General features: G+C 40.8%; 3 protein-coding genes across 3 annotated transcripts in view; 1 reads left to right on the forward strand and 2 right to left on the reverse strand.

Annotated features, from left to right (window-relative positions):
* LOC110062142 (histone H2A deubiquitinase MYSM1-like) overlaps positions 1-9579 on the reverse strand; it is an 11633-nt gene extending 2054 nt beyond the window's left edge. The window contains exons 1-14 of the mRNA XM_089287107.1: positions 9019-9579; positions 8750-8852; positions 7207-7277; positions 6265-6314; positions 6131-6161; positions 5800-5844; positions 5053-5125; positions 4608-4706; positions 4027-4276; positions 3303-3373; positions 1942-2994; positions 1168-1443; positions 633-821; positions 1-126 (exon numbers count right to left, since the gene is read on the reverse strand). The exon at positions 1-126 is cut by the window's left edge and continues 113 nt beyond it. Of these exons, the coding sequence (XP_089143233.1) occupies positions 1-126; positions 633-821; positions 1168-1443; positions 1942-2994; positions 3303-3373; positions 4027-4276; positions 4608-4706; positions 5053-5125; positions 5800-5844; positions 6131-6161; positions 6265-6314; positions 7207-7277; positions 8750-8852; positions 9019-9119 (2538 nt within the window). The 5' untranslated portion in view covers positions 9120-9579. The remainder of the gene's footprint in view (positions 127-632; positions 822-1167; positions 1444-1941; positions 2995-3302; positions 3374-4026; positions 4277-4607; positions 4707-5052; positions 5126-5799; positions 5845-6130; positions 6162-6264; positions 6315-7206; positions 7278-8749; positions 8853-9018) is intronic.
* Positions 9580-9595: 16 nt separating this feature from the next.
* On the forward strand, positions 9596-12729 carry LOC149114517 (radial spoke head 1 homolog). Its single transcript, XM_089287109.1, has 2 exons — positions 9596-9916; positions 11445-12729. The coding sequence occupies exons 1-2, from the start codon at positions 9738-9740 to the stop codon at positions 11938-11940; spliced, it is 675 nt and encodes a 224-aa protein (XP_089143235.1). The 5' UTR covers positions 9596-9737; the 3' UTR covers positions 11941-12729.
* On the reverse strand, positions 12654-19669 carry LOC149114518 (uncharacterized). Its single transcript, XM_089287106.1, has 4 exons — positions 19475-19669; positions 16420-16710; positions 15855-15926; positions 12654-15443 (listed from the first exon to the last, which is right to left on the reverse strand). The coding sequence occupies exons 1-4, from the start codon at positions 19494-19496 to the stop codon at positions 12913-12915; spliced, it is 2916 nt and encodes a 971-aa protein (XP_089143232.1). The 5' UTR covers positions 19497-19669; the 3' UTR covers positions 12654-12912.
* Positions 19670-22073: the final 2404 nt, after the last annotated feature.

Consider the following 22073-nt stretch of genomic DNA (forward strand, 5'->3'; position numbering starts at 1 on the left):
GCCAGCAGACTCCCACTCGTCACTAACTGTCAAGCACCTTATTTGTGATTGGTTGGATACATTACTGTAATTGTACGGACTGACGATGATTCCAATGAATGGCGCGCCACCCTTTCCAAACCATTCCTGTAGAAAATTAATAAAAGCAAGATGATCCACTGATGTAAACAAAGAGGGGGGATGTTTGCTAACGCATTTGTACTACTTAGTAAGCTCTTCCCCTTCCCAACGAACACTCTTCGCCGCATTTTTGGTATACATTAATGTAAACAAGTACAACCTTCCCCCCTCTCCAATTCCGATATTGTGCTTTTTCTTTGTAAAACTACAGAAACTGTAGATTTGTGCCCATTGTGGTGACCGAACTCATAGTTTGACTTGGCGTGAGTAGCAGAAACTCAAAGTGTTACACACCTTCCATTCTTGCATGAAAGAAATAACTTCGTCCTACAAAAGACTATATATAGACGAAAATGTAATTCCATACTCCTATAATTTTCATCCGTTTTGTTTCGCCGAGAACTCCGAAAATATTCCAGCTAAAACTCAACAAACTAGGGACCTGAAAGCACCACACTTGATCACTTTTACGCACAAGGAATTTACCACAAGTCTTAATTCTAAAACCATACCTGGAATTTGGCTTGAGTCTCGATATCACGCACAGAAGGAATTGGAGCGAATGTTGGATGCGAGTGGTACCAGCCCACAACGGCCAGTCCTCGCAGAGCCAATTCCTCAGAGGCCTGGGTCTGGGATACAGGATCCATTTCACATTGTAGTCCTGTGCTTAAACTCCGACAAGGTATGGCCTTGGAAACCTGATGAAACAACAAGGGAAAGCCAGGAACGATCAACGAATCTATCAGCTGTGCACACAAGAAACAACCAATCACTGAGCTACATGATCAGTATGGAATTTTTCGGGTCCAGTCTCACGCGATCTCGAGTGGGGGAAGAATTAAGCGCGCAGTGATCACAGCAACAACAGCAAAGAAAACATTATGGGACAAGTTTATTTCAAAGTTTGTTTCTCTAACTCTAAATAGAAGCCATGCTTCATCTAATTTGCTTCGCACCAAACATTCAAACTCGAAAGGAAAAAATCGCTGAAACATTACCAGTTGAACAGAATTTATATAAGTACATTGCAAGGCAATTTATTACCTTCAATTTCCTCGAATCATGCGAATAAGTGCCTCCTAAAAGACCAATCACCTCGGTAGTTGACATATGTGCATGCGTGTCCATGACCACCAAGGTTTCTGATTGGATAAGAACATCAAAAGGCACAGCACTACGTGTTGGGAACTTGCGGCACGGAACAAGAAGGAACGGGTCATAAGAGGGCTTGTTTCGCGAGGGCCTTTTCCTGGGTACTGACGGAGAGCCCTTTTCATTATGGACCTCTTCATGTTGAACTTGCTCATTTGGTGACAAATGCTGAAATACAAATAGTATGGCTTAATGGAGGCTTTTCATTTGGCATTTTACATTTTTTTTTTCTTTTGATCTTCTGCTAAACAAAATTCCCCCCACCCCTTTCCGGCTAACTTATGACCCAATGCATGAAGTTAAAGATATCAGATTTTTAACCTTCCATTAGCAGACACATCTCTCGATGAAAATGTTTTCTGGAGCCAAGGTTACGAGTAATCTGCGATCAGGGCAAACTAAGAACCTCTGATCAGTTTATATTGGTTGGGGGAGGGGTCTTCCGCCGTTCTAACAATGTAAGACGTCCACAACAAGGAACCAACAGAACTGACAATAACAAGGTACGACTCACTTTCGATTGGTTTTCGTCACAAGTTCTGTCATAAAAGATCACATACAATTAGCGTTTACTTGCATGTTCACTTTCGCACAACTCTAACGTATTTTTGTACCAAGACTCGCTTTGAAACCGAGGCAAAATGTAGGCCGGAAATTCCCTGTTACCTGTATTGTCATCCCTTCCGCTTTGCTAGAGTCGACCCAGTCTCCGTCCATATTTCTCTGTCGCTTCTTCCTCGGCCTTAGCGAATTTACCCAGGATTCCATGTGGAAGGGTTCCTTTACATTGGTGACCTCGCCTTGCTCTCTAACGCGGGGAACCGGTCTTTCAAGACATCCTTCGTTTATAGCTCCAATGTCCTCTAGGAAAGCATGTACTCTTCCGATAGAGTTCACGTCACCGCAGTTTCGAAGACCGCTTCGCACGGCCGTTTTGAAAAGAAAATTTGGTTTAGTTTTCTCCCACATGTCCAGAATATAGTTGCGAATTTTCATGTATCTTTCCGGAGTCTTGAGAGCGCGCCCCATAAAAAACTCCATATTATGTTCTTTTTCTACGTCTTGAATAATATTTCTGTCGATAACAATTGAAGTGTCGAAGCTTACGTTTGCCCCAGGCTGCTCGCGGTCCGAGGACTCAACGAATTCAGAGCTGGTAGCTTCACCACACGTCACTGGCGCCCAGTCCTTGTCATTGGGCAACGGTTGCTGTGGACGGGAAGCGATGACATCGAGTGGAGCATTGTCAACATTGGAAAAATTATCGGTAGACTTTTCACCTGACGTAAGCTCACAAGATTGTTCAGCCGTATCTTCGTTTAAGGACCGAGTGTTTTCCAGAACCAAATTTTTATCGTCATCAGGAAAATGTTTACCCTCAAGAGACAAACGCTGTGCATAGTCTTGTGTCAAATGGCAATCATCTTCTAACACATAACCTAAGTTATCTGTGTGACCCACATTACTTTTTATCTCTTTGTCAAGTATACTTTCCTCATCAGGATTAGTGTTCCTCTCACACCGCAAACTTGACGAAGGCAGCTCTGGAATATCATATTCTTTCGATGGTATTTTTACCTCAATCAATGAACCCTTGATATCGAGGATATTAGAGGCACTACCTTCTGGCTCTGGTGGACTTGTCGACGCATCCATTAGCACTTCATTGACATGATTCTTTTCTAACCTGGTGAAATCGCCTTCCTCGACCAATGAATCCTGAAAATAACAAACGAGAAGAATTCCATAATACTTCACAATTAAATTGGTAAGAACCAAGAACAAACACAGGCCACATCAATGATAACCCGTCTCGGTCAGGCCCTCCCTCCCTCTTGTAAAAAATATGAACTTTCGTTTGTTTCGTCCACCAAAAGCCGAGCTATGATTCAAACTTTAAGCCAGTATATGCAGATCTAACTTCTAAATTTGTGATCAAACCAGACTGCGTTTTTTTTTTTTGTCAAAAGAAAAAAAAACTTGTGAGCGCAAAGTTTAAAAATAACTGAAAGCTCAACTTTTTTCACCTGGTGATTTTCCACTGCTGCAGCTCGAACGAGAGCTGAATAAACCGCATCGGGGCAAGACGTAGTCTGACCTGCAACGAAAATGAGAATATATTAGCACTCGATGTAGATACTGTTCCAACATGAAGCCCTATTGCAGGCTCATTTACCAGCTGCTGTTCGGAAAATTGAGAACACGCTCCTCCCTCCGAACTCAATCACTCGCTTTTCTCGAGGAAGACCCTCGGAAACCGAACCTGACAGAGCAGCAGAAATCACGCCTAGCGCTATTGTCAAAGCCGAAAAACTAAAAGAATCAACAAACAAACCAAGCTTTGGCAAACCAGTAATAAAAACAGTCACTTACTCCCGCTTACTTGCTTACTCCTGTTTTCTCGTGCTTTGTATGAAGTTGCATGTTGCCTAGTTCCCAGGCCTCGATATTTCAGCGCGGCTAATCAGTCTTGGGTGGCATGATCCAGGCAAAAAAGTGAAAATTGCCCTGGCCGTTTGTCTTGGTTACGTCACCAAAATGAATTGACCGCGACGGCCTGGGACAACGCCGTACAGGAACTGGTTAAGGTTGCGTGTTTTAATTTTTGGCGCCGAATTCTCATTGGTCAAATTATGCGTTGCCTGGTAAGTGTTTGAGTTGTTTCTTGTGTTTGGCTGGACGTAATGACTTGGTTAATTATTAAAATGACCGCTCTCTAATGAGTAACAAAAACGTTTTTATTATATATACCTGGAATTAAACAAGGGTTAACCTCATCGCTGTCCGATCCATCAATATCTACTTCAACATCTTCGTCCGATTCATTCTGCGGTCTGTCTTTATCTACAATTGACGACACAAATGTATTTTGAAGGACCTTTTCATCCTCTAAAACACTATCTTCATTTACCACATCCTCTACATCACCAAGGACAAGTCTGTCCTTGGACTGTTCTTCTGTACTTCCTTGTATTGCTTGGGACTCTGCGAGAACTTTGTTCTGTGGAATATGGGTAAAATACAGAATACTTTGAAACCTGTAAGAATACGAGTCGTAGATATATTACTGACAGTATTTTGTTGTGATTTTTGTAGCCGGTGCGTCTTTAAACCCTCCGTCCCCTGTTAGAGAGACGTTGGGGACTGGACCAGACAAATTCCATGCTGATGACGAATGATTCTACAGAGATGCGCGCGATCTGATTGGTTGTTACTTGGGCGCGAAAATTCGAAACCGAGCAAGAACCAATCACAAACGATGTAGAGCTACATGTTCTCTGGCATTTCGTCATAAGAGGTACGGAAGTCTGGTAGCTGATGTTGTTTTTTACCTTTTGTCTGAAATACTGCTTGGCATAGTTTTTCACTTGGAGTGCTGTTCGAGTATCAATCATATTTGCTATCTTGGTCCAGCTACGTCCATACAGCACCTGAAATTTAAACAATTTAGAAATTTAAAACCTCAACTACAAGACTTAGACCCGGCAGTCACGTTCAACGCTATACCAAGAGGATCAAGACAGGATTGTATCATTTTTTCACTCTTTGAGGTCTAATGAGAGCTAAATTGGGCGATGGAAATGTTTTCAGTTGTTTTCTCCTCTTGGTCAAGCCCATACCAGAAAACTGACTGTTGTTGATAACTGCATAAGCAAGAGAAACAGACAAATACAGGTGTATTTAAAATTCTGTCTGTAAAAATTAACTAACTGGCCCAGGTATACTAAAGGAAGGCTTGACCCTACTTACCAAAATCACAGATCACTAGAAACTTACCAGCCCCTGTTCAAAAAGCTCCTGTTCGCCAACTGTCCAGGGTTTCCTGTGAGTCACAGATGGCTGCTGATCCCTGTACACACAAGCAATATAAGAACTCAGTTGAAAATCCATTAGTAGAAATTCTGGATTCTCTTTGAATTCAGTTACCACAGTACTGTTCCTTAACACTGGAAATGGACACAGGTTTGAAGTGCTGTTAGCCCATTCAAATTTGCCACAACATGATGTTTGAAAGATTTAAATGCTACCTGCTTAGCACAGTTGGTAGTGTGCCAGACGGCTGTGCAGGAGGTTGAGGGTTTGAGCCCCAGACTGGACCAACACAGGGTCTTAAAATAACTGAGGAGATGTTGCTACCTTTCTAATTACATCTATAAATTGTTAGACGTTCAAGTTTTCTCAGATACATGTAAGGACTATAAACCGTAGGCCTTGTCTTCTGCCTCTTCAGTGTCACAAGGTTAGCAGGGGACATTAAAGAAACCAACTACTTGTGGCAAAGAGTAGGGCATGGAGTTCTCTGTGTTGTGGTTTGACCTTGCCTCATGGGTTGGTGCTTCACACAAGGTTAACCTCATTACGCCATTCCCCCTTGGGCAGAATTATCCAAGAAAACTTGTTATGTCTATACCTGTCTGTCTGAACCATCTTACTTGATTACATAGCTGGACTTTGGTGCAAAGGTATTAAAATAATTAAACAAAACTATTAAACAAGTATAACATCAAATAGTTTATATCTTACTTTTTAGCCTTTGCAATGCTCTTTTTAACACTTGCATTTGTCATCCTTGTGGAAAAAGATAATGACATTCATTAAAATTAGATGTATTGAAGAACAAAAAAGGAGAACATTATATATAGGGTAAGACAGAGAGTAAGATACAGTTACTATAATTATGTCATTAGTTGCTGGGAGTTCAAACAGTCGCCATATAAATTATAACAAAACTACCAGTGGCCGCATTTAGCCCCTATCAAAATTCTTTGTGGGCCTGTGTAGTTGATAACATAATAATAAAAGAATATCAGGTAAAAAGTCGTCACTGACATTATCTTAGTGAGTCATTCAATACCTTCCAACATGAGATTGTTTCTTCTTGTCCCCTGAAAAGAAAAATAACAAAAATTTTTGCATTGACAGGTAAGGTGAACAAGCAGCCCAATTTTTTTACAAAAAAGTGACAAAGCACAAATTTTAATATCTTACCTGCTGGTGAGTGCTCCAGTTTGACTGATACTGACCTATAGGCATACATTCTAAGTTAGAGTTAAGGAGGCAGAGCTGTAAGAATGATTTCTGACAAAAAAAAATCACATACACGTACACACAAGTGAAAATTAACAAACAGACATCCCTGGCTTTACTCTTAAGGTACTAAAAGGTTCCAGAGTTACCAATGAAACCTAAAAAAAATTAAACCTGGGAGATTGACAATTTTGCTTGCTTGACCCTAAGGAAATGTTGTTAAAACTAGAGCTCCACTCGTTCAACCACAAAAAAGAAAACCTAAAAAATTTCAACATTTCCCCAGAAAATCCCACAAATTGGCAAAAGTGAGTTAGAGTGAAAAATGTACTGAGATTTGATGACCCAAATGGAAGACTGTGAGATTCAGTCTGTACCTGGCTGATGTCTACATAATCTGGTAGAGTTGGCACAGATGTGATGCTGATGATGTCACAACTGCATCAATTACAGAAGGAAATGAGACTTTGTTGAGTAATCCTTCTATTGAGCCAGGTACAGGATTCAAACTATTTTGATCAGTGTTCAAAGTACAGAAAAAACATACATAAAGCAACACATAGCTGTCAAACACAATTCCAGGATACAGGGTTTTCATTAATGTTTTCAGCGGGGGGGGGGGGGGGGGGGGTGGGCAACTGCTTTTCACAGGCGGGCAAACCATTTTGAACTGAATTTCCTTATACACCTGTAAGATAAAGTTTCCTTCAGATGCTCAAGGCAAAATCTTCCTCACAGCTGGTCAATTTGCCCGGTGCCTGGCCCTTAGTGACACCCCTAAGGATGAGTAAGTAAGCCACTGGACAATTGGAGGTTGTTTAATCCTTTGGTTTGTTTGTTTTTTTGGCTGCGTTATGGAATAAGCCATGCATGGTGAAATTAAGTGAGGGATGTAAAGGATACTGTTCTTCTAAAATCATCTTTTCAATGGTTGACCTGCTTTTGTCATCAGTGCAAGGATCCAAGGACCAAACCTGTTGAATCAAAATTCTTGAATGTAAGTCAAATCTTCTTAATAATAATAATAATAATAATAATAATAATAATAATAATAATAATAATAAAATATTTATATTTACTAATCTTACTAATCACTAAAGATTTCTTACAGAACCTACTGGGAGAATATGTAATGTGATCACCTAGTTAATTCCCCTTATCTGTTTGTGTGGTTACCTATTAATAGATTTTATAACACTCTGGTAAAAAAAAAAAAACATCTGCAGAATCTCTAGTAATTTTTTTTTGCAATCTTCTAAACCCTACCAAAGACACCAAAAAAGGTGTTTTAAGGATCTACAGCATAATATGATCTTTGACAGATCTTAACAAACCCTTGATATGATGAGGATCTCATGAAGTCTGATCTAATCAAAAATAATTGCAAAGACCTTTGCATGGATCATTCAAGATCCTCAAGGATTCCATGAGGATTTTACCAGGATCTTGTAGGGTCCTCAAGGATCCAACAAGGCTTCATTGCAAAAACTTGAGGACCTTCAGGATTATACATGAAGATTCTCAAAAATCTTTGTGAAGAACTTTGAGTATCTTCTTGTACCTGGAATAAAGGTATTAGAGAAGTCTTGGGACATAAAGGATCATACTCCGAGGAGTCATCATATTGTACATCAGAAGTCATCATTATTGTACATTGTATATGTAGAGTTAATGTTACGAAGCAAAAGACAACTGATATCTGCTAGATCTATATCTACACAGTAATATGCAAAGAGAGTTACTCGTCGCCACGGATGTGATGGGAAAAAAATAGGAAGTAAATATGCCTAAATCACTATTTATTAGGATAAAACAAAAGGGACGAAACTGGCCCTAAATGCTATCATATTCAATTAAAGAAGACTCAATTGTACTTCATGGCGGCAGAAGTGACAAAAGAACTCAAGAAGTAGAGAAAAACACAGAGTAGCTGCTACTGGTAGTTGTCCTTTTCTCCATAATTTTTGAGCTTTCATCACTTCCTTTGATAATAGAAATAAGGCTAGTTGTACCCTGGTCCCAGAGGTTTTTCTTGATTTTTCTCTTTTCTTGAAACATAAGAGAGCGCGAGAGTCAGCCGTGAAGCGGTGAACACAAGTCGCGAATGCGGAGAAAAATTAAGAAAAACCTTTGGAACTAGGGTAGGATAGTTAAAGATTTTTTCTTGTTGTTAAACAGCATAAGTGCATGCACGTTAACACTCACTCACTATATATATACGTCGGGGATAAAGCTTTTTTTTTTGTTTTAAAAAAAAAGCAAAAACCAAGTAAATTTATTAGACGTTTTCTAAAATTCTGTGATCATAAATTATTACAGAATTCACAGAAGTTTTCGGGTTATTCATTTTATAGAGTCTAGACAGAACGGAATGACTAATATAAATTCGTTGTTTACAGATCACTGCCACACAAGAAAAGCTTGCTAAAAGCACAGCTGATCTCACCGAGTTTGTATCCAAAAGCCAGGAATTGGGATCACAATACTCAGACGAAAATGGGAGACTGGAAGAATTCAAAAAACTCTGGTTGCCAATGTCTTTATCATACCTGAAAGAAATAAGATTGATCAAAAAAATATACATACATGTACCATTTCATAACTTTAAAATCCAGCTCGATGTAAGTTTAAGTCTAAGTTTTATTACATTTAACCTTAAGGTCAAGCTTTTAAAAAATAAAGTTATTGCAAATGAAACCTAATACATTGCCATACCATTTGTCCTTTTGATCGTCATCGCCCAAGCCTCGTAAATTGGTTGTTTGTTCGCCATCGGAAACGTCTTCGACATCAACTTCTTCATCTGATTCCGCCATGTTGGATTTTAAGTCCAATAGAGACTGGAACGAGACGTTTTAAAAGAGAGGCCTGTCCAGGGGAGGGTGGGTTTATAGAGGAAATTTTGTTTTCTCTCTGACAAAAAGAGCAAGTCTTTTCTTAATTCCTCGCCCACTGAGCAACTAGAACACTCCTGGAAATAGAAAAGAACAAGCTCATGTATTCTGCGGATACGAAGATAATTTCTTGCGAGTTACAGAAGTTCCCCACCCTCCAGCCCTCAACTTTGAGTTTAGTTCACTAAGTAAGTTTTGGCTATTTTTCGATGGTAGAAGTCTTCGCTTTTTTTTTTTTTTCTTTTTTTTGGTTTGTTTATATCAGTCAAGTCAAATCTTTATGAAAAGTTTGTGTTACTCGCGCGCGGTCACGCGTGCCATGTGCGTGTCACAAATTAAAAAAATTCTTTCACGGGTGAAGAATTTCCGGCTCCTCGCAAACCTGTAACTTTACACCCCTGGGCTATTTTTGAGAGGTTTCGTTGTTCATGTCTCTTGGAGACGGATTCACTTCACAACAACACTGATCACAATTCCGAGTTGGAACGGTAGAAGTAGCGAGTCAAGGGCTGTGGATGATCCATTGCTTCTTGCACAAAGATGTCTTCTGATGAAGAAACGCTGCCAGATGACGATGGACTGCCGTATCTCGGTGAATATGACGGCGAAAGAAACGAGATGGAGGAACGGCACGGATTTGGACGAGCAAAGCTGCCTAACGGGGATACGTATGAAGGTTATTACGAAAACGGCAAGCGACACGGCGAAGGAGTTTACAGGTAAATTGTGTGATAAAGTCACCTCTCTTTTGGTACAGCCTGAAACACCGCTGCCACGTTCCCGCTGCCGCGCTATATTTGATCAGTGAATTTTAGAACGTTTGCCTCTCAATCAAAGCATTGAAGCGTTCGCATTATAATAAATAAACTATTTCACCTAAGCCAATTATCTCTGTCAAATTTCCAGTTCATCTGTGCTTGTTTAAAAGGCGAGCTAACTCTACACTGTAAGCATTCTCTCACAGCGAGATGCATGATAGTGCAGTGAATTACGACAAAGACGTAAACGAACGAAAGAGAAAGACTGCTAATACTACTAATACGATAAACAATAGCTCGCTTATGCTCGACGCTCTCAAGAGAGAGCTTTCTTGCAACCTGGGCCGATTCCACCAGTCGGCTTACGTTTTAGACCTAACATAAGTAATATGTAGAAAAATAATAACAAACTGAATTGTATACACTGAACTTGTTTATTATTGATGTTCGCTTGACGGGAAATCGGCCTTTTGTAGCACGAACTGAGATAAGACTGGACGAACCGTCTACCGAGGCGTATAACGCCGCTTCGACTTCTATTAGGCATTTTCTTTTTGTGGAACAAAACCATCTAAAGATCGTGTGCTCCAGTCTTCTTTCAAAATAGATTCTGTGAATAACTGATGTCACGAGAAGGAATACGAGGCCATTGAGTAAGGGTTGTCACATTAATTAATGACTACAATGTCAAGCTTTGGCGTTGAAGTTAACATGTTATACCGATTAAGTTTTTTTGTCTCCTTTATTCTGCTCTTTTTTTACATCAAAATTTTACTTAGAATTTTGATCCCATCTCGATCGAGTCGGCCTTTGCGGTGTGTACACTGATTTCTAAGTTCCGCCTTCTATATACTGCTACCTGTATAATTTTACGCCTCAGCATGCCTGCAGTTTTACCGCAGAATGCACTCAGAAGATAGAAGCATTCAACCGTATAGAAGTGTTTGAGAAGTCACGCGATAAAGGCTTTGCAAGGCTGATCTCAACACACAACTTCTCTTTTAATACTGACAAATGTCGTTTCACTGTACTATGCACAGAAAATTTGGGCTCCCATCTTACCCCTATTGTTTGCTGATCTTGTCAAATCCAAAATCAGTGAGGCATAATCGAACAATATCACCAAAACACGGTCAAGGAACTATAGGTTGTAATATAATGTTCGTATATAATGGAGTAATTCCTGATTATTTAATAGCCAAGATACCTATGGCGAGACCAAACGAGTCTGATATGACGCCGAAAGCTGCCAAAAAGATGCGATTAGGCATTTCGGTCAAGTGAGCATGGCATACCGTAGCCATATCGGGTCAGTGACTTGATATCGTAGGATGCTTCGGACTGGTTTATTGCGAATTTGGGTATGATAATTGAACAAATCTTCACAAACACGATTCTTGAGAGTGTCTGCGTTTAGGAACTGTAAAAATAGCCACAATCAGGTCTGAAGGTCTACTGAGGTCACAGGTGAATTTTTGCTACTTTATAGGTTCAAAAATGGCGCGCGATATAAGGGACACTATATAGAGGGCAAGAAAAACGGTGAAGGCGTGTTCCTGTATCCAGACGGATCTAAGTACGAGGGGAGTTGGATCAACGATTTACGAAGCGGCTTGGGAACTTACACATACCCTAACGGCGACACCTACGATGGGGAGTGGGCTCTAGGAAGCCGGCATGGCCACGGAGTGTATACGTACAAGGAGACTGGGTCCCGCTACGATGGCCGATGGTTTCACGGCAAGATGCAAGAGGAGGGACATCTCATCCATTCAAATCACAGATATGTTGGAAACTTTGAAGAAAATAAGCCAAGAGGACGAGGCAAGTATGTGTTCGATTCGGGCTGCGAACAGCTCGGAAAGTACGTGTGGAAAGAAACGGAAAATATAGGCGAACATGAGGAAGACGAGGCGGAGATTATAGTTACACCGATGTGGGAGGGCCAAGAGATATGCGCCATAAATGAACATGTACAAGAGTAATCCTTCACTAAGCGTTGCCAATATTTTTGTTTGTTTCGTTTTGAGTTTTTTAGGCCTTTTAGTTGGTTCCGGCGCACTTCCAGATTGATTTTAATTAGCCTGCGAAATCCTTCTGCATTCGCAGGCTATGAGTGAATATGGTGTTTTGTTAACCAATCATGTGCTTGTAAAGGCAGTCGTGATTTGCTGGCGCCGTTTTCCCCGCGCTTTGGTAGTGCGCCGTTACATGTCTCTTCACTGTGATTGGTTGAAGCTTATTGTACAAGTTTTCTAACAAACCAAACGAAAAGCCACGCAATTTTTAGCTATAGTAATCTGTCTGCTGGAACAACCCTATGTAGCGACTAGTTTAGGAACTCGGGGGAAAATTTTGAAACGTGCTTTGTGATTCCGATTGGTCAGCAAAATACAAGAATTACCATTGCGTTATAAGAATCCACACTCAACGGCACCAGATTTAACTTACGAAAATATGCAATCCTCAAAAGATACAAGGAATGAAATTTAGAGAAGTACAAAGTAAATGTAAAAGGAGAGCATTCTTTATTTTGTAAGCTTTTTTTTTTTTTTTTGCTAAAAGCAAGTAACTTCATAGCATATAAAATTACTATAACCCGTTTTCTTACCTGTGCGGAGATATTTAAAACGACTTAAATAATTATAACAAGCGAACGTTAAATAACATTACATTTTTGTTGAAGATTGTATGCAAGTCACAAACGGCACCAATTCAATTTTATTTTGTATCATATTGAATCAGTATTAAACTATAGCGACAATTTCATGAAAGTCTTGTTAGCACATTTACTTCATTTGAATGGGTATGTGAACTCGTGTGAAAGCACGAAGGATGTTAACGTATTATCCACGCAAGATTTTTTCGTTCCCAGAACTAAGCTTTGGTGAATTCATGCGGTCAGCTTATGTTTTAATACTTTTGCTCGTTTCACACAACACGTAAAAATCTCTTAATCAACATAGTTCTTCCGGTAACTCATACACGCCTCGAGCGCTCTCTTCACGTGTCTCTCGCGATCTCAGTCCTTCGAGGAACGCGCGCGCGCGTGCAACCCAGTAATGTTCAGGGTGTAAATTTTTTCCCTTCCACTCTTCAAGACACTCTTCCAAGATTTTCCTTCCAGTCTCCACGTCTCCAAGGTGCGCACAAGCCTCCGCCATGAGCGCTCTAGGATGGAACGCACCAGGGCTGACTGTGAGATTCATATCTTTGTGCGCCCGTACCAGCTCTTCCAAAACCTTCTTCGCGCGAACATAATCCTCGCGCGCTAGCAGAACGTCTGCGAGAAACGTACCCGCGCGCGGCCACGCGATATGTCTCGAACTCCTATAGACTTGAACAGCTTTTTGACACATGTCGTAAGCTTGGTCGACCTCTCCTAAATGCAGTTTCGCTATTCCGTAGGTCATCATAACTCCAGTTGTAAATTTGTGCTGATCTCCATGAAGCTCGTGGTAAATTTGCAACGCTTGTTCGTGGAGCGAGTCTGACTCTTTCAGATGCATTTTTGTGCTCCAGGTGCGCGGATGCGTGTGGCGCAGGCCCAGATACCAACGGAGGTGCACTTTAGCCGTGTAGTTCAAAACTTGGGCTCGGATGAACATTTCGGAAGTATCGCAAGTTTCCGCAATCTTCCTGGCCTCGTCAAGGACTTCAATAGCCTCTTCGTTTTCCCATCGGTCATGCAGGATGACTCCAAGATTACACAGCCTCTCCGCAACTGGCACAGCTTTCTCTCCGTGAGCCTTCTTGGTTACGTCGACGCACAACTTCATGTACTCTTTCGCGAGATCCAGCTGGAAGCATTCCCGGAACGTAAATGCGAGGATGTTTAAAAGCTTTGACCGCTGTTTCATCCACTCCGCGTCAGATTGTGACTCGCAAAGTTTGTTAGCTTCCTCTAGAACTGGAATGACTTTATCCAGTTGTCCAGCCTCGCGATACGTGTAACCCAAATCACACAGCAAGGTACAGGCGTTTATATCAATGGAGCAAAGCTGTTTGTTTATCTTGTAAGCCCGCTCAAGAAGCGCCACACGATGGTTGTCTGTTGCCCCGGCAACGTGAATGAGTCCGTCGGCCAGGTACACCAACGCCTGAACAAGTAAGCTACTTTCAATCCACTGGACTCGCTCCACTCCATCAACGAATTCCTTCAAATGCGGACACAGAAGAATCCGTGTGGCGATGTCTTCTTGTTTGAGCTCGCCTTTCTTTTGCTTGTAAGCCTCGTTTAAGGTTTGCAGTACGCTATTCAGCTCCTGTTTATCCACGTTGTTTGTAGACACGTAAACAGATTTTTCTTCATTGCCAGGTTTGTTCACGTCCGCTTTCCGTCTTATCTGCAAAAACGCCAGACGCATGACTTGATGAAGCGTGACTACTTCAATTCCTCTCTCACCAGTCTCGGGATAAATGAGTAAAGAGCATCTCGCTACCTTAACCTTGATATCATCAGGTACTCTAATCTTTGCGTCACCGCGCGCTTTAGCTTCGCGCAAAACGTAATCAGCAACGGTGTCCAAAGGTACGGGCTGGAGAGAGCAGTACGAAAGAAACACGAAGGCAGCTCGGAGTACTTCGTTGTTTTCCGCCATCCGTCGTGCAGCGAATTCTGCCGCTGTCAGCATTGATTGCGGATAACATGGATTGTGATGCGTATAATCAGAATGATCGAGATATGCAAAGTATTCTTCGAGATTTGTGAGGTAATTCTTCCACGAAAACTTGGAAACTGGGCGGTCCTCTCGCATCTGCCTAACGTAAACCGCAGCGCAAGCCAAGGAAAGCGGATAATGACCCAGTAGTTCAGCGACTTTTTTCGCGTCTTCGTCGACATCCAAGCCTGATATTTCCCTCAACAAACCCATGGCATCGGTGTCTTCCATTCCTGAATCCAGCGGCATTACCCTGGCATGCGCGTGAGATCTGGGTGCGAGCTCGCTGTCCTGAGTCGTTACAAGCACCAACCCCTTCCCCCACGGGCTGTCTTGCTCGGGTGTTGGCCAAAATTCTCGCAGTGGGTCATTCACCGTTAAATTATCAACGATCAATAACCAGAGAGCTGACGTTTCGCGGAGATAATTTTTAACATCTTCTACGTAACTCTTAATCCGCTCGCGTACGCTTCCTTGTATTTCGCGCTCTTTGGGGATTTCCAGTTTTTCGTACAGTTTTTTATACGACTCTAACAGGGACTCTGGAGTCTGCGCGTGTAGGGTAGCTACAATTCGCGGGAATTTCACGCCGCGACTTTCGCACTCCTCTATGAACTCTTTTCCAAACTGCCTCGCTAACTGTGTTTTCCCGCAGCCCGGAGGACCTTTCATATATATTCCCGTTACCGTGGAAACTTTTGCACTCTTGCTCAACTCGCTGTAAATGTCTTTGATCTTTTGTATCTCTTTTCCTCGTCTTTGAGTTACATGAAACGGTTTACCAGGAAGAATTTCCACGGATGGAAGAACTCTTTTCAAAGTTTCAGCTGAAGACGAATGTAAGAATAATATTTGGGTTTACAAACAATCTTCTTAAGAATTACATCTTCTGCATATAAAACCAAAACCTATTTGCTTTTAGCTTCGAAATCAAACTAAAAATTGTCTATATGTTCTCCAAGGCATTCTTATAGCACGAGTACGTATGAGTTGGGACAAGTGATAATGTATCAATCCGATAAAAACTCTGGTAATTAAAAATGTGAACCTATCCTTGCTTGCCGACCTGTTGTCTTGACATTTCGGAAAAACTGTAATTTCAAATTAAAATCAGTGACCAACAAATGCGCCAAAGCCCTGTAATTATTTCTGTTGATCGGCTTATAACGGTAGGGTAGACGAGAAAATAAACAAAACCGTATATATAACAAGACAAAATCACCAAGTAACCTTCGTACCTTGTGGAACAACGTTGTCATCTTTGAGTGAAACTTCGAGCTTTGCCATTCTTTCCTGAGCTAACTCGGCGACTGTGAATAAGAAATTGCAAGATCAAGTCATATTTTCGGTCACCCGAGAACTTCGTAACCGTCGTTAACTAGCCGCTGTTTAAAAAGGGGCCCCCTATATATCCTCCCGGGAATGCCCTTGGTTGGCCGGACCCGAAAAATCGAGCCCAGGCTCCCTTCACAAGCTCAAAACGGCAGTTGTCATTATTTAATTACAGTATACATTTCCAGGAGCCCATTATGACTTTTCTTATAGCGTTGGTTTTGCGAATGACGGTGAAGCCAAATCAAAAGGATATATTTCTAGCGGTCTGTTCCAGGCTGTCAGATTTCCCTTCTTGCAACCAGTGTGACTTAGATGTTGACAGGAGCCATGATGGTCACCAAGAGACACCCCTAGAATATAAGTGCGCGAGCTCTGGGATCGGAATTTCCAGGCATTTAGACATATCCAGAACTTGCGTACGAAACTGTATCTTTATTATAGCACGCGTTACGTTGCTGTGTTACTTACCTCTGTCACGGCAGTAAGCGTCTATCAACTCACGCCTTTCAACAGCTTGGTGACCAAGCCCTTGGGCCAGTCTCTCGTAATTTGCCTCAGATCCCATCGATTCTTTCCATTTTCTCAGCATGGCGTAAGCCCTGTCCAGCGCCTTAAGATGATCTTCATCGATCTCATCCAGATGAGAATTTCTTAATCCCAAAGCCAGTCCAAGAGGTCTCCAGATCTTTACAATGTCGTGAGCTATGCTAAGGAGTTCTGTATCATCTGGAGCACCCAGCTTGAAGATTAGCTCTTTAACTGTTTTGGTGACAAAAAAAAATTTGAGCTGAAGCCGATAATAATTTATCGTTGCTTCATTGCGGTTCACGGTGTTTCAGCAAAAAGGGAGGAGAAAGCATGTATACACGTCTTTGTGCTATTTCCTTCTATCATGCTGAAACACCTTTAGCTTCAATCATCTGCAATCAAGCAACCGTGATTCACCATTGCCCATAATTCCTTTCGACATTGTCGTGTACGTTTTTACGCTTTTTAGTGCAGAGTGCAGTATTGGGATGGTTATGGGGGTTGCCTGCCGCTAAGGAACTAAGGCGCTATGGCGCTATGGCACTATGGCACTATGGCCCTATGGCGCTATGGCACTATGGCCATATGGCGCTAAGGTGTAAACTTTAATGTTTGTTTAATTAATTAATTTCAATTAATTCATGATTAGTCTAGAGGCAAGGAAGTAGTGGGAGTAGGGTGGGAAAGGTACATGTGTACTCTACGTAAAACACATTCCATCGCCGTCGCTTAACTTTGAACATCGCAAAGCGATATATTTGTTTCAGGTAACCCCTTGCTCTCCTTGTGGTACCATTCTCCTTAGAACAAAACTAATTTGCCCTAAACGCATGCGTAGATTAGTTAGGGTTCGTGGCTTCTATATTAGGTGAAGGATACATTGCATACGGAATCACGCACAAATGTTGAGTGGTTTTCCTTATGGTAGAGCTCAACATGTAAGACGCATGCGTTCTAGCATTGTTAGTGTTATACACTATCTTTACACGCAGTATTTTATATATCGTGTCATGTGACCAAGGACGGCAGTTATTTTTCAGGTAGCGCCAATTGTCCCTTTTTATTGCAAAAGTGAAACGTTACTGTGGCTGCGTAGCTTTTAGAATTACAAACAGGTCGGTTCAACAAATATCATCTGCTGTTTTCAATCTACAATAGTGTGCTTGTCAGAGTTCAAATATATTGCTTCTCCTTAGCGACTTGTTTATTTCTTGCCTTAATTGTGTCTGTAAGAGAGATCAAAAAGTTCTCAAGTTAGTGGCTTTAATACTCCGCAAATTGTAAATTTGTAACAAAAGAAACCAGGAAAATGCTCAAATATTGCCGTAGACGCCGTGGCACCTAATGAAAGTTCAAATTAATTTAATCAGTCTTTGAGGAGACTCATTCATATCGGCCAAGTAGCGCTGTTTATCTTCAATACTTTTCGTTGAAAAGCTTCTCAGCCATCAATATCGTTGTGTGTTAATTTTGAATTGTTTTATTGTTAACAACAAAGGTGGCAACAGAAAAAGAAAGTGGTATTTCGTGACTATCTGATAATTAAATTAGTTCTTGTTCATCGGTAAAAATTTGCATTTTTAGTAAAACATCGTCTCTGTTCCGTTTCTTCATCACTACATCAGATATTTAACTTTCTTGCATTTATCTCCAAAAAACAAGGACATCTTCCGTATGTTTTGGAGAAAACAGGGGTTTCATATTACATGGCTTTGCGAGGAAAACACAAGTATCAAGTTACAAAGTTGGCGTGAAGAGCTAAATTGTCACGTTTGCTGCTTCAGCGTATTGTTGAATTTAAAATGAACGAAAATCAACTTAAAGCACCAGTAGTAATTAATTTGTGCGTAATGTTTGGACCTTGAATGAAAATACAACCTTGAAACATACACACTGCAAAGGGGAAAAGCCGTAGCAGACTACCAAGGTAGACACAAACCGGAAGTGAACCGAGCAGGGGTGAGTACTTATGGGACTACTGTATCAGAGCTATCAATTGCGCTCTGCACTATCTGAGATTGTCTCACTAGTTTACTTTTGTACTGATAGGATAACCTTTCTCAAAACAGCTGTATATTGTGTTTTGTTCTATTGCTCAGCAATTGCATTGGATAATGTAGATCCCTGTGTAGATATGTCAATTTGTGAATCATGACACGGGAATTCCTTGCTGACACCCGTACTCAGTCCGTCACGCAACATCACTCTCCAAGTGTTGCGTGATGATCAAAACAGACGGCGTATAATAAACGGCCGCTTCCCCACCCTTTCACTCATGGATGTTGTCGCAAAGTTAATAACATAGTAAAACTAAGGATATAAACTTCTAAATATTGTATAAACAGCAGATAATAATTTCGCTGTGACTATGTTGAGCGTGCTTTGGAATTTCGATCGTGTGACCTTTCAGAGACTTTGCCTGGACTTTAGACTTAAGATACAACTCGATTTGTCGTTGTTGACACGATGTTTTCAGGCGAGATAATTTTACGAAACGGCATGAATAGCCATAAATAAGCAGAAAATTAGGAGAAAACCCCGCCCTAACGGCCAAAAAAGCAAAACAACGCAAAATGCAAATTACGCAGCCGAGTTTAATTATATGTGAAAATGAAATCGAAACTCAAATTAGCATAATGAAAGACGCCGAGAGATTCGAATTCCTACAAAACTCCAGCTTGAAGTTTTTAAAAGAGACATAAGGTACTGATAATAATACGTAATAAATGTACTTATAAAGTATATATTGATCACAAATGGTGACAGATGTTGATGTAACTCTATCGAACACGCTCGTGTAAATTTCATTTAACACGCCCGCATGAAGTATAATTGGAAAGTATACTTAAAGACCAAATCTGAGAGAGATGTGGAAGGTCTAGAAGATCCACTTGGACCACATCTTTCGTGATTGAAGAACTCATCTACACGACATGACGAGAGATCGATGCATGACCATCTTATGAGCAAGAAAATAACAAACCACAATGCTTACTTCTTTGTTTGCGATCAGCCATCGCCGATGTAGCTGCAAAATCTTCTTTTTCAAAGCGCCTCAGGAGAAAAACACTTCGCCAACGGCATACGTACTAGAAAGGCCGTAGTGAATGATCTATCGGGAAAATAGGTTAGGTAGACTTTGGAAGCGTAGTATCAAAGCTGAGTAATGCTCCATGTATAAATGTTTGTAATATAAACTGTCTATACGTGACGTGTTCGGGGAAATACCGGAAGCCTTATCACTTCCGGTTCTCTTCCGGGAACCCTGATGCAACAGCTGATAATTCACGTCACTATATTCTGGCTTAAGACATATTTACAAATGGAGATAAATTAGAGAGGGATTTTTTTTCTTCAATTAGGGGAACCGTGAGTTAACACTTTAGGAGTTGTCGCCGATTCACCGTTGAATCTGAAAATAGCTTCACATTTGAACTCTCCAGAAAATGCCACGTCAGCCTGGCGTGTAAACAAGTCATCATGCTACATATCAAGTGTACGAGTTGAGTTAACATGATCGACCCAGATACTTTCATTTACCCACGAAAAACCTCCCCTGTAATATTTTATTGGTAAGGGCCATGAGAAATTGTTTTTGATGTTATTTCAGGCAACTTATATCTTTAGCTTTTAGAAAATGCAGAAAGGACTGTAATATACTCTTAAGTATAAAAAGTTATTCTGGTACAAGGTTTTTGCCCATTAAAAACTGAAATTGCTCGATTTGCTCTCGGATTTTTCTCTAAAACTTTCCCTGATTCAGACCGTCGTCTACCCAGTAAAAGAAATCCATTGAAGTTATAATTATTTTTGTTTACAGACTATGGCTGTCGTCAAACATTCGCTGTATAAAAATTCTTTCAAATTGTACTCGCCTTAAGCCTCGTGCAATTTTGAGAGAATCATTAATATCACTCGTAGTGTAAATCTTTAATTGCACTCGCGATAATATTCATACGATCGATTACCTATACTAATAGCTATCGATATCATATAAGGGAAAATCGATATAAATATTACGCATTTTAGAAGTCAGTGGTCAGTCTTTAATTAGTCGAGGGTACCATATCATTTAGCCGACAATTCCTCTCGGGCACAAAACATCAACATTTTCATTCTCATTCTTATCAAGAGACAACAATAATCTCTTGGTGTTATTTCAAAATTTTATGGTTACACGAGCGCTAGCTCAGTATATCATCTATTTAAAGCATTTTACACATGAGAAAATAAAGTTCTTTGTACAGAGTATATCTCGTTACAAGTACAGCTCAAACTTTAATACAGCTATGACATCTGTTCATGAGTGAAATTATGGTTTCGGTAATGCTTCAAATAATACCAACTTTCGGATAGATAATAAAATTGTGTTGCTCTCACAATTTTGGAAATGTTTGTGAATGAAGACATAATTTATCAGGTTCACGGCAGGATATAGCTTGTCGGAACATTTAAAATTGTCTATATGTTAGGAAATTTTCTGATTGAATACATATTTTAGAGCTGGCCTCATATGATCTTTTTCCGTCTAAAATTAAGGTATAAGGCAAGGGGATCTGACATGGCAAGATTGCCATCATTGAGCCTCTGACACCAGTATGGGAGCTGTAACAGGCAGTTCAAACTGGGACGCTGTTTCCATCGTACCGTTTCCTCTTTCAATTCTCGTAGTTCCCGACCCCTGTGGTAATCCCTTCTCAACTGTGCCCCGCCCTTTTGAGAAACGGTGGGACGCAGTTTAAGAGGGGTTTTCCAGTTGGCGGAAGCTTTGAAGAATAGGGTGTCGGGACCCGAGGAGGGGGAGCGGTGCAAGATAGCGGGAACCTGGGAGAAGAGAAAGAAGAGAAAGGTACAGGAGGAATAGGGAGGCAGTTTTTCAGTTTGCAGTTGCCCCCATTAAAATAATACTTGCTCAATAGGTGTGCAATGTTCATGCCTTTTCAATTATGTACATCTTTTTTTAGGTACTGCCTATAATCAGTGATACACTGTAACAAAATGAGCTTGCTAGCCGACTAAACTAGGTGATAGATACTGGACATTGACACAAATGGATGTATTTTAAATTAATCCATGCTTTCAAGTCATTGTTTTGCTCATCTTTGACAAGACTACTGAGGCTAATTTCACCTGCCCATCGAACCACCTTACTTCCATTTTCACTTGCCTAAGAACAAATTTACTTGCCTCGGGCAATCGGACCTAGATTTTTTCCTGCCCTACTGGACCTGCTGAGTTCTGGTTGTTTGGGGTGTCTGAATTTTAGTTGACATTTTCGACGGCTTTCTCTTCGAGTTTTGACTATTCTCTTAGTCTGTTTTGAGTTTTGACAGTTTTTTTGTTTTGTTTTCAGTTTCTGTCTGTTTTCGTTTTCGAGTTTTGGGCTCCTTGTTATCAATTTCACTAATCGCTCATGTAGGTAATCGAGTTGAAGCAGTCGAAACCGCCTGGCAGTTGGCATTTATTATTTTGACATGTCATCGTTTTCTTTTAAGAAACATTTCATTATTATGTCTGGGAAAAATTCGCCAAAGGACTTGTGGGGTTTTCGATCGTAAGATCTTGTGATGTATTTTGCGAGCTCTCTGAGTATT

The sequence above is a fragment of the Orbicella faveolata genome, unplaced genomic scaffold (genome assembly GCF_042242905.1).
Source record: "Orbicella faveolata isolate gen_17 unplaced genomic scaffold, um_ofav_v1 contig_14, whole genome shotgun sequence".
In the NCBI taxonomy this organism is placed as follows: domain Eukaryota; kingdom Metazoa; phylum Cnidaria; class Anthozoa; order Scleractinia; family Merulinidae; genus Orbicella; species Orbicella faveolata.